Here is a 12492-nt window from a genome sequence, read left to right as displayed (position 1 = left end):
AATGAAGATTAACTGTTTGCAGTACCACTGCAGCGTGTGCGGGGTGGGGGAGGGGTGGGAGACACACTAAACCTCCACCAAGGGGTGGGAGGGAATGAGCCTGGGCCAATGATAGCTTCCTGGCTGGGTGAGGCCAGGTCACCCAATCCTTTGTGCTTCCCTGTGGAGCCTTCTGCCTGGGGCCCTCAGGAGTCCAGCAGTCCTCATTTTACAGTGCAGTCTGTGGTGTGCTCCCACCTTTCTCCCTCTGTACTGGCTCTCTGACTGGATTAAGCTTCTTGACCCACACTTCCAAATCATCATTTTAGACCATTGGGTGATTATTCCCCACCGGAGCCAAAGAAAACATGGATTCAGACAGGCTCTAGAAGGACATTATTTCCTCCCCTGATCTAGCTGGTGCTTCCTATGAAATGGGGGGGTGGGGGTGTGGGGTGATTTTACTGACTTGGCAGAGATCATATGCGGCAAGCCCCTGGGACAGAGGAGATGCTCAGTACACCTTTGTTCTGCAGGCTCTCCCACTTCCTAACTGGCTGACCTGGAGCTGGCTGACTTTTTAAAAAAAATTTATTAATTGATTTGAGTGGAGGTGAGAGAGCCTGAGAGACAGACAGAGAGAGAGAGAGAGAAAGAGAGAGGGGGGGGGAGAGGGAGAGGGAGATATCAATTTGTTGTTGTGCTTATTTATACATAAATTGGTTGCTTCTTGTATGTGCCCTGACCAGGATGGAACCTGCCAACTTGGCCTATCAGGAACATGCTCTAAGCAACTGAGCTACCCTGCCTGGGCCTGTCTGACTTCTGTGAGCCCCTTTCTATAAAAGGGGGAGAGTTTAAAGTCCGCCTTATCCCCAGGAGAATTTGAGGCTGCATTTGGGGTTACTGAGACCTGTTCCACTGACTTCACCAGTTTCTTTTGAAGACAGAGACTTTGTGAGTGCGTTGGCAAGCCGAGGACAGCAGGGTGGCCTGCAGGAAAGCACTCTGGATTTATAGGGAAAGGAAATGGGGTCTTGCCTAAGATAGGTCACTTGCCACCCTTGTGGCTCTAGACAGGGAAGTCACTTAGTAATCTGAACCTGAGATTCATACCTGTCTACCTCTGCAGGTGGTATTGACAAATATGTCCCCTCCAGGGCCAGTTACCTGCCTTTTGATTTTTTGCAGCCCAGTTTCTGTTACTCTGCCTGAATCAAAGAAGGCTTTCTCTGTTTTCTTATTTGCTGAATGGGTTTGAAGCTGCTGAGGGCTCCTAGTTCCTGCTTTCTTTTGAAGCCTCCGTAGCCTGCAGGCTTATGTCTATGTGTCCCTGAGCCTTTGTCAGAAAGTCATTTGCTAGCCAACCCTGTCCCCAGGAACTTTGCCTTGCACACCTGGAAGCAGAGTAGGACTGACTAAAGGCAAAGACAGAAGAAGATGCCCTGGCCCCTCTTTTGTGTGTGATGGCTGTTCCCTCTGAGCCCCACAAAGCTAGGTGAGGCATCCTTCCTTGGTGTTCCCCATTAGTGGACTTAGTTCATAAAGTGTTGAGTTCTAGGGGGTAAATGTGGTCACTTTGGGGGTGGCCAGATCTCCTTATGCGTGCTCTTTGACTGTAGCTGATAAGTGTAAGGGATGACTCCCACATCTCTGCATTTGCTGCAGGGTGAGGTAGAGGCTTCCCAAGGCCCTGGTGATAGGATGGATGGGAAGTGCATGGAACTCCTCAGTACAATGAGGTAAGTATGAGAGCTGGAGGAGGGTAGAAAGCTGATAGCACGTGACTTAATATATACCATGGGCCACCACCATGCCAGATAGCCCTCTGGATTTACCACGCTGGCTGAGGGAGACAGTCTGAGTGCTAATTCTGCCCCACCCCTTGGACACAAGCACACTGCACTTTTAAAACAATTCGTACACCCTAACAAACTGTAGTTTCTGAAAGTTCAGGTTCCTTTCAACAATGCCCCAGGTAAAACTCTCTCTGCCTCATCCAAGAGTCTATGCTTTTCTGGGGTGTTCCCCCACCATTATTCCAGGATTATCATTATTAATCATTTGTGTTCTCATTATAACCAGCCATAACTCCCACCCTTTGATGTTCTAGACCCTTCTCACCTTTCCCAACTCTTTCTTTTTCTCCACTTCCCCTTGACATACCCTTGACTGTTCAGTGAAGAGCGTGTTTACCTTAATGTTTAGTCTGTTTTGTGCCTCCATATTAATCTTTTCCCCAACTCCAATATTACTTTCAGACTTGAGGTTGTCATATCACTAAGAATTTTCTGACAGTCACATCTTTTTAATCTATAGTGCCTTACAATGTCCTTTTTCCCTACAAACACCCCTGTCTCCTCTTCCCTCCTGTCAAGCTGATTTAAGTGTATTTTCTATATCTACTGCACTCTGATGCTCCCTTCCCTTTGCCAATGCTGCCTCCTCCAAGCTGAGTTAAGTATCCAAAAAGTACCCGATGCACACTATTTCCATAGTATGCTCTGATGCCCCTTTCAAGTCCCCCCAAGCTAACTGTTGGATTTTCATAGCTCCCTATGATGTCCTCTTTCCTGTTCCAACCCAACACAGGTCACTTTAGCTTTTCTGCATTTTTATGGGACCCCAAGTTCATCCCTATTACAGCACTTACCACACTGCCAGTTTACATATTTGTCTTTCCCATGTAATCTATAACATTCTTTAGAAATGAAGGCTGTGTGCTAAGAAGTATTTTCAGAATGTATATTGGTGATTCACACATAATTGGTGGTCAATAAATGAGCAAGGTGTCTTTGTCATTATGCATTTATTTTTTCCCTATATTATGCAATAACTAAGCAAAATCACGATAGTTTTAAGTCTTCTTTACACAACAGCAGACACAAAGGTTTACAGAAAGGCCAGACATAAACGAATCCCTCAGTCCTTTCACATTTTACTGGTTATTTCAAAGTTTCAAAGAACAGCCTATTCAATGCTATAAAATAGGTACCAGATTATGGAATATGATGGAAAGATTTCATTGTATAACGTCAGCAAAACTGTTATACTAAGTCTCAATGACAAAAAAAAAAGAAAAATTTTTTCTTCAATCATATTTTAAACATATTGTGACCTTAATCAACATTGTATTAAAATGAATAAAATTTTACAATATCCAAAGCAAATGCTCTTTTTGCACTTCAAACTATTAGCACTTATCACAAATACCAAACACAGTGTGCCCTCTTCCCCATAATATTCAACTGAGAACCCGGGTGATACACTCCTTGGGGTACCTGTGAAGCTCTTTACACCCCCCACCTAAGGGTCTGTGCCAGATTTCCCTAAGGGGCGGAGTAACCTCCAGCACCTGAATTGAGGATAGCCTCAACTTCTGCATCATCATCCGAATCCCAATCATAATTACATGGCCAGTCCTTGGAGCATCGGTTACGCACCCTTGCAACAAAATGCATGACTTTCAGCTTGCTCGATTCCACGTGTGCTCGAGGTCCCCAGAAGAACTCGTACTCAACAGGACTGCTACGGGGCACTGGCTTATAAATCAGGTACCCTCTGCGCACAAACTCTTCTGTGACAACCTTCTTTGGATCGCCAAAGATGCTGTGCTGCCGGCCAGGTTGCATCCCCAACTTCCCCAGCACTTTCCAGACCAGAGCCTCCTTGGCGCTGTTGCCCATGATGAAGATGAGGGCTAATATGGACATCAGGAGACTTTTCTTGGTGCCTTGGAAATTGCTCCGGGCTACTGAGGGCTTTTGAGCTTGAGCAGTACTGGAGGCTTCCTGAGGGGTGGTGGAGGCCTCCTCTGGAGTGCTTGGGTCTTCCTCCGGGCCGCTAAGGTCGTCCTCGGGGGTGCTCGGGACCACAGAAGCGGCCATCGGGGTTTCTGAGGCTTCTGAGGCCTGTATCTTACGATTGTTGCGGTTCTCTTCTGCGGCCCTTGCGTTACGGCGGCGCCTACTCTTTCGTCCCCTCGGCATGTCTCTTGCTAGGGGCGCTGAGCCTACAGCAATCCTAGGGAAGGATGCCTATAAATTCTGCAAAAAGCAACTATCTCTACCTTAAGAACCGGCCACCGCTGAAGCCACCAACGGCAATAGAGTCTTTGTAGCAAGAAGCCAGAGATTCTCAGCTACAGTGCTCACTCCCACGCAAGCCGACTTGCGTGAACAACCGCCACCGGCACTCGCCCCAGCGGCCAACGCGCGATAACGCTCGGCAGGATTGGCTCCGCCTCTCTTGCCACGCACTCCCCTCAACTCTCAAAAGGAAGTGGGTGGTTCCTCCACCCAGACTTCCGCTGTCAGCTAGGAAAGGGGGCTGGCCACTGCAGGGGTGGGACTAGGGCCCAAATAACGGCTAGGGATCGGCAAGGTCAGGGGTGTGCAGAGGAGAAGTGCACAAGGACCCTGTATTTTTCAGTGTAGTACAAGATTGGCTCGCGGTTCTCGGGAAGGAATGTGTGTCTTCCTTTCCAGGGAAGGCAGGCTGGGTGTGTTTGTGTGGTGGTGGTGGAGGGGGCAGGTATTCTTGGAAGGAATCAGCTATTCCCACCTCTCCTTTTCCGTCTTGACTTACGCGGCTCATTCATTCGCTCGCCCTGTTTTCAGAAGAATTCATGTGTAGACTAATTCATTCGTGGGCCCATCTAAGATCCAGATAAGAGGAGACAGAACTGAAAAAGCAAACTGTGCAAGAGGCGCAGAGCCTTTAAAATGTTATATATTCACGGGATTATTAAGCGGGGCACTAACTGGATCGGACTTGCGTCTGTACAGCCTTACAGAGGAGCAGACTATTGTCTGGCAGGTCACTTAGGAAGCAATTAGAATAAGAAGCAGGAGGGAATGAAAATGAGCCTTAAGGTGGTTGCCATGGGGATGGAGAGGCAGAAAGGCATTTTAAGGGTGATGACTGACAGGCTTTAGTGATTGGGTGAAAGTGGGAAATGGGGAGAGGGTAGCGGAGTGTAGGTTGGCTCTGAGGTTTCTAGGCTTCAGTCTACCTGAATGCTTGACTTATTTTGCTTCTTTCTCTCGTTCGGTAATCTGAATGTAATTGGGAGCATATTCTGAACTTTATCCACTCCAGGTCTTTGCTCACTGTTTACTCTGCCCAAATTGCCTTTCCTCTCATCTCCAAGTATCTAAATTCCATCTGCCTGCTCACAGACCTTTCTGTCCCCAAGCTTGTCTTGGTCTGCCCCAAAGGGCAACAAGTCAGTATTTGCCCCCTCTGAGAAAGGGGTGTTTAGGGCAAGCACTGCGTATCTTTCTTTTAAAAATTTTTTTATTGAATTTATTTGTGTGACATTGATTAATAAGTTTATATCGGTTTCAGGTGTACAATTCTATAATACTACATCGTCTGTATGTTGCATTGTGTGTTCACCGCCCCAAGTCAAAGTCTCCTTCCATCACTATTATCCCACCTTTACCCTCTTCTACCTCCACCACCTGCCCCCTTCCCCTCTGGTAATCACCAAGCTGTTGTCTGTGTCTATATGAGTTTCTCTCTTTCCTTTTATTTTTTTTCCTTAATCCTTTTACCTTTTTCACCCAGCCCCCAACTCCCCTTCCTTCTGAGAGCTGTCAGTCTGTTTTCTGAATCTATGACTCTTTCTATTTTGTTTACCTGTGAGCCTCCCTTTCCTCATCTTTAAAGTGGGGTTAATTGCCCCGGCCGGTGTGGCTCAGTTGGTTGAGCATTGTCCCATGCACCAAGAGGTCATTGGTTTGATTCCTGGTCAGGGTACTTACCGGGGTTTCAGGCTCCATCTCCAGTGGGGGGCCCTGCAGGTGGCAGGGGATGTATGTTTCTCTCCCTCTCCCCTCCTCTCTCTCTAAAGTCAATAAAAACATATTTTAAAAATTAAGAGGGATTAATTAAAGTACTGGTCTCATAGGATTGTGAGACTTAAATGAGATAATAAGTGAAAAGCGCTTATCACACAGGAAGCACAGCCTTTGCCACTCAAGGTGTTTAGGCAATGTGTGAGAGTGGCGTTTAATAAATGCACATTGAAGGAATACATGATGGAAACGACTTTGCACATGTTTTTACCTGAACTGTTAAAAAGCAAGTGAATGCTTTTTACTAGTTTGGCTGAAAAAGATTAAATGATTGCTTGTCAGGACTTCAGACTAATCCTAGTGAGGGAAGGAGCTCTGTGTAGCCCCTTGATGTCTCCCAGCCCTTGGTAGAGTTTGTGGAATAAGTTCTATGCCTGGTGAACAAGTTCTGGGGTAGGGCACTGTGACCTGTTCGGAAAGCTGAATTGCCAGCTGAATTGCTCCCAAAGAGGCGAAGAGCTCTCTGTACATGTGTAGAAGGGGAATGCCTGGTATAGAGGGATGAGCATTGAACTCAGACCTGGGAACATGAGTGCTGGCCCAGCCTGTGTCATTTACAAGCTCCTTGACCTTGATGGTTTTCCTAGCATCTGTGCTCTGTGATTTGTCCTCTGGAAAAAAAGAAAAGAAAAGGCTAATTTCTCCAGTCTTGCCTGCCAGGCTTTTTGTAAGGCACTCTCGGAATTCAAGAGCACATACCAAGGACCCTGGGTTAGAGCAGGTTCCTTTGAGTTCAGCTGGGATTTTTTTGCTTGTTTGTTTGCTGTTTGTTTTATATTTGCTGTTTGTGAATCTGTGTGCTGAGAGGACTGCAAAATTAACCAATATTCTTTCAAATAGCTTCTCCATTCTGATGGGATTTTATGGGAATGTAATGTAGCAAACTAATTTTCTCCCCGACAACTTTCTAATTGAAATGTTCTGTATATCCAGAGCCTACCATGACCTCCTGTTTGGGAAGCCTAGCCATAATCCAATTGGGGGCAGTGCATGTTCTTTTCTGCATTGCCTTTTGCCCACCAACCAGTTGACTCAGGATAAGGTGCCATTTCTGTGTCCATACACAACATACAAGATTTTTTTTAGTGGATTTATTTTTATACTCATGTTATAAATTAGTTTATTTTCCAATTACAGATGGTATACAATATTATATTGGTTTCATGTACAACATGGTGATTAAACATTTATATACCTCATGAAGTGTTCATCTGGTAAGTGTGACATCATATATACTTATTACAATATTATTGACTTTATTCCCTATACTGTACTGTACATCCCTGTGACTAGTTTTATAACTGGTGATTTGTAGTTCTTAATCCCTTTCATCTTTTTCACCTGATGTTTAACCAAGTTGGTAAATGTAGCTCTAGCTCATTTAAATTTTGTTATGATTTATTTTAGTATTTGCAATTTACCTTTCTCCTGATGGTCTGGACTTTTGCTGTTTCCATTTTTACAGAACAAATACTCTTCCTATTAGTATTTTTCTACCTGTCCCCTGAAAACATGTGCATGGATATTTAGGATCAACATCTATGGGTAGAGTTACTGGATATATCTTCATAGATGTGCTTTGCTTCATTTATAAAAATTGGATCATTCTATACACAATTTCCACTTAGTTCTTTTTCCTAATTAACAATAAAATTTCCTCAAACCATAACTCTAATGTTTTCTTTGTAAAGGCTGAATGATGCGTTCTGTGCAGTGGTTTACAATAATCTCTTCAGGCATCCATTTTTTGGCTGGGTACAGTGTATGTCCAAATCATTTCTTCCTCTACAAACAATGCTGCAGTAAAAGTTCAATTGCTAATTTACCTGGATTTTTAAAAATGAGCAACATATTCAACTGAGTATGAGAGCCAAGTTTATGTTCAGGATGAATGATTTAAAATTCTTCCTTCTTCAACTGAAATCAATGTAATTTATGACATTTTCCTGATTCTTAAATAGGAAACAAAAGCTTGCCTGATTAAATAATTTTATGATATATAAAGTTCGTTGAACATTATGCCAAAGCCACTAAATGGGACATTACTGAATGGCTTTCAACAAGGGACAGGTCTGATTAGTGGTTTGGCTGCAGTATAGAGAATGGACTGTGGGAAATGGGAGAGTGTGGGATGGGAGATTTGATTAGAGGCTGTTGCCCTCATCTAGGCTAGTGGGAGTGGTGGCCTGAGATAGAGTGATGGCAGTGAAGATCAGGAGAAGGGGATGAATATCAGAGCTGATTAGAAGACAGAATCAGCAAGCCTTTTGGGACTGCTTACATTTGGGCAGTGAGGGGAAGAAACAAGTTAAGTGGGCCTCTCAGGGTTCTGGCTGTGGCAAGTGATAAGATTAGGAATGCAGGAGGAGATGCAGGTTGACTGCTGTGCTCTTCTCCTGGGTGCCTTGGCCTTCTGGAGGGGCCCTCCGTTTGGTCCACTCTCTGCAGAATCATTGGATTTGAAATGCCTGCAGAAGCCTTGCTATTATCAGCCTCCCCCAACACACTGGCCACAGAGTAAATAAGGGTGCAGCCAGCCCTCAGAACTGTGGGAGGACTGGATATTGTCCATGGAATTTGAATCTTGGAAGAGATTCAAGGGTAATCCCATACTGAGTTTCCCAAAGACTCTTTCTTAGAATCATAAGCCCCCTCAAAACCCCAAAGTGAGCCAATTAGCCAACTCTGCATTATCATAGTAGTAATGGTGCTTCCTAAAATTCACCCTGAGGTTCTCTGGGGTCTTCAGGGTACTGACTCATCACGAGTGACATCAGGGACAATATGAACAAAAGGTGCCAAATATTATTCCCATCAAATCAGCCCGTGTGCTCTTGTGAACCCTAGCTGCACACCACTTGTAGGCTTTAGAGTTCCTCCTTGGTTACTCCTGGACATGCCCAAACCCTTTCCATTGGGAATCCTAGTCCTTCATACTTTCTGTTTAAGGGTTGGAATGACTCTGAGAGGTAGGTGGAATATCTGCCTCCTGAAAATAAAATAAGTAAGCAATTACACTAAAGTTCTCCCAGCTGTTAACTGAAACAACACTTATTCTTAACCAATTAACAATTATTGTGTTTCTTTCCTCACCATATATCTTAGATTTAGCCTATTATTATTCATAATGCCAATAATAAGTAACTCCCTTCTGCCATTTTTAATGTGCATATCTCTAGGTGGTCATTCTCATTAGAATGCCCAATGTAAATGTAAGCCATTCTCATGCTGTGACAGGCACAATAACTGGCCTGATATCAAATCCCTGACAGGTGATAGTATTTTTGGCTCACTTCCCCTGATATCACAAGCATTGTTCTTTTCTTCTCTGGGTCATTAATGTCACGGTTCCCTTATCACCACTCTGACTTACGGGGTTTCCTATCTAGATTTATGCAGCAGGCTTCTCTCTGGCTTTACCCCACCTCCAGTCCCTCCTCATCCAACAGGCACCTTGCATGTGGACATAAGTTCCTCTTGAGCAGGCCCCCACTCATTGTTCACCACCAGACTATTACATGCTCTTTAGGTGCTATGCGAGGATCCTTGCTAGCTCAGTAGGGCATGGTGGCCTATAGAAAGTCCTCGAAAAGTGAGACCTGATGGAATGAATGAATGAATGAATGAATGTAGAAATGAGACAACCTATGTTTCTTCTACACCATCTCTCAGCTGGAGCCTTGGTGTGCTTGCCATTTAGAGCCAGGTTCACCTAGGTCCTGAGCTTTTCCTGACCAGGTAGGGGGACATGCTGTGGACACAGCCCCTCCATGTGTGTGCATGCCTATGTGCAATAATGCATGTGGAAGTCCACCATTCACATGTGCACCAGTGTTTACTTGCTCATGACTGCTTGCTTTTTTGTTTTGCGTGGAGGTTCTGACAGTGATCCCTCTGGGTCAAATCATCTATTCAGAGCCTTTCTCGTCAGGACTTGGCGTACATTATCTCACTTAATCCTCACAACTTTCCTAAAGAGTGAGTACTCTAATTTGCATCTTGTAGATGTGGAAGCCTGACCTATAGGTACCTTACATAGGTAAGAAGCCTGGACACAAGAGAAATGGCAGTAGGAGATATATATATATATATAATAATAACCATTTCTTGAGCAGCTTCTCTGTTCCAGGATTCCACTTGCATATGTTATTCTACTTAATCCCCACAATAATCCCACAAGGTAGTTACTATTATGCACATTATTCTGCAGATGAGGAATGCTAGACATAACAGGAGTATACAATTGCTCAACATCAGAGTTGAATTTGGGGGCCCAAATTCAAACCCAGATTTGTTTGATATTATAACCCAAGCCCTTATGACAATACTGAGACTGAGGCTCGGGGGGCAGACTGAAGGATCAAGGACTGCTTGTGTGACGGATTGGAAGTAACAAGGCAACTGAAGGAATCCCAGTTGAGCGTAATCCCATTCCTCACCCCAGAGCACTCAGAATCCTAGACGGTTCTTAGGCTGGGTCTTATCTATAGGTAATCTTCACTTTTTCCACAGTTGCCAGGTGTTAATGCTTCATGACTCATAGAAACCTTAATAACCTGGGAACTACAAAAGGGGATCAACTTCCTCATCACAACATACCTTCTGTTTGTCAGTCACCCAGGACTAAATGAACCAGTATCCTTCTTAAAAGGGGTTGTGTGGCTCAGGAAACTTTCAGTATTAATAGTTGCAATTCTGCCAGCTTGTAGTAAGCCCTTGAGGTAGTAACAGCCCCTGATTGTTTCTTTACACTAGCACCAAAATGTTTGTATCTACTGACCACAATAAGAAATTCATTTTCAACTGTAAATATACCATTCAATATCCCCTTATACTTGTGTTACAATGGTGACAGTAGAGATGGAGAGCAGTGGACAGTGTTAGAGATAAACATGCGGTAAAATAGACTAGATTTAGTGTCTTACTGGCTATGGAAAGCAAGAGAAAGGGAAGAGTCCAGGATAAGCCAAATGGGTGTTTGTTTAGTTTTTGCTTTACGTAATTAATAAAGTGCTGGTACCATTTCCTTAGATAGACAGAAAAAAGGAGGAACAGGTTAACGAGGGGAAAAGACAATGAGTTCAGCTTTGGACATAATGAGTTTGAGGTACCCTGGACACTTTAATGGAGATACTCATTAGATAGGCAATTGGATAAAGGAATCTGGAATTTCTAAACACTCCCAGGCTACAGCTAGAGATTTAGGAATCACCAGTGCATAGATGATAAATCAAAGAAGGAGGGTGAGGTCACTTAGAGGAAATGATTAAGTAAAATAATATAGGAACAAGCAAGCCTATTATTTAGGGTTTAGGCAGAAAATGAGAGCTCACGATGTTCAGAAAGCATTGTAAGATATTAAAGAACAATTAAAGAGTAAAATAGATTTAAAAGTCATCTCACATTTAATAGTCAATTTTGTTTTATTACTCAAGCGTTCAAGTAAGTAAAGTTCTTTAGTTGTTTCATAGTAGAAAAGTCATTGTTTCAGGCCCACAAATATGAGATATTTCTAAATCATCATTCCTCTTCTCTGACACACCTCACAACACCCATTGCCTTAGTCTTCAGGGGATGCCATAACAAAATACCATAGACTAAGAGACTTAAACAACAGGAATTTATTTCAACATAGTTCTGGAGACTAGAAGTCTGAGATCAAGGTTCAGTGGGGTCATGTTCTGGTTAAGGCTCTCTTCCTGGCTTGCAGATATGAGCCTTCTCTCTGGGTGTGCTCACAGGACTTCTTTATGCACTCACAGAGAGAGTGAGCAGGCTTGCTGGTATCTCTTCTTAAAAGTACATTAATTATATTGGACCAGGGTCCCACCCTTAAAACCTCATTTAACCTTAATTACTTCCTTAGAGGCCCATCTATCAATGTAGTCACATTGGGGCTTAGGGCTTGAACATATGGATTTTGGGGGAAACACAAATAATGCCCATACTGAACCCCTTCAGATATTCTATCTCCAAGAAACAAACACAAAATCATACCAGTAGGAAAAAAGCTAACAGGAAAAGTATCAGGAAATAAGAAAAGCAGAGGTTGCATTAGGTTCTAAAGTGTCCTATGCCTCTCCTACTCCCAACCAGTTTACAGTTACAAACTAACCACTTTCCATTACATTCAATATTTCCTCCCAGATGATTCTGTTTATAAATTACAGTTTCCATCCAAGACAGAACTATTTGTGATCACATGACTATACAATCATATGCCAAAGGTATGTTATGACATTCAAATTTTTCTCTTAATTTTATTTTTCAATTAAAGGTTACAGGTAATATAATGTATTAATTTCAGATATGCAGTGTAGTGGTTAGACAGTCATATACTTTACAAAGTGTTCCCCCTGATATTTCCAGTACCCGCCTGACACCATACAGAGTTATTACAATGTTATTGACTATATTCCCTATGCTGTACTTTACATCCCAGTGACTATTTTGTAACTTCCAATTTGTACTTCTTAGTCACTTCACCTATGTTACCCAGTGCACCAAGCCCCTACACTCTGGAAACCATCAGCCTGTTCTCTGTATCTGTAAGTCTGTTTCTGTTTTGTTTGTTCCTTTATTTTGTTCTTTAGATTCCACACATAATTGAAATAATAGAGTAGTGGTCTTTCTCTGACTGATGTATTTCACT

General features: G+C 43.3%; 1 protein-coding gene across 1 annotated transcript; it reads right to left on the bottom strand.

Moving 5' to 3' along the window:
* Window positions 1–2771: 2771 nt before the first annotated feature.
* Window positions 2772–4228, bottom strand: MAGEH1 (MAGE family member H1). The gene has a single exon (XM_081125789.1). It carries the CDS (start codon window positions 3966–3968, stop codon window positions 3309–3311), a length of 660 nt encoding a protein of 219 aa, XP_080981915.1. The 5' UTR covers window positions 3969–4228; the 3' UTR covers window positions 2772–3308.
* Between the last annotated feature and the right edge of the window lie 8264 nt (window positions 4229–12492).

This window comes from Miniopterus schreibersii, assembly GCF_964146895.1.
Source record: "Miniopterus schreibersii genome assembly, chromosome: X".
NCBI lineage: Eukaryota > Metazoa > Chordata > Mammalia > Chiroptera > Miniopteridae > Miniopterus > Miniopterus schreibersii.
This window is presented reverse-complemented; position numbering and strand designations above follow the sequence as displayed.

Excerpts from the sequence above, each read along its gene's own strand:
- MAGEH1 (XM_081125789.1), bottom strand. The coding sequence starts at position 3,968 with ATGCCGAGGGGACGAAAGAGTAGGCGCCGCCGTAACGCAAGGGCCGCA.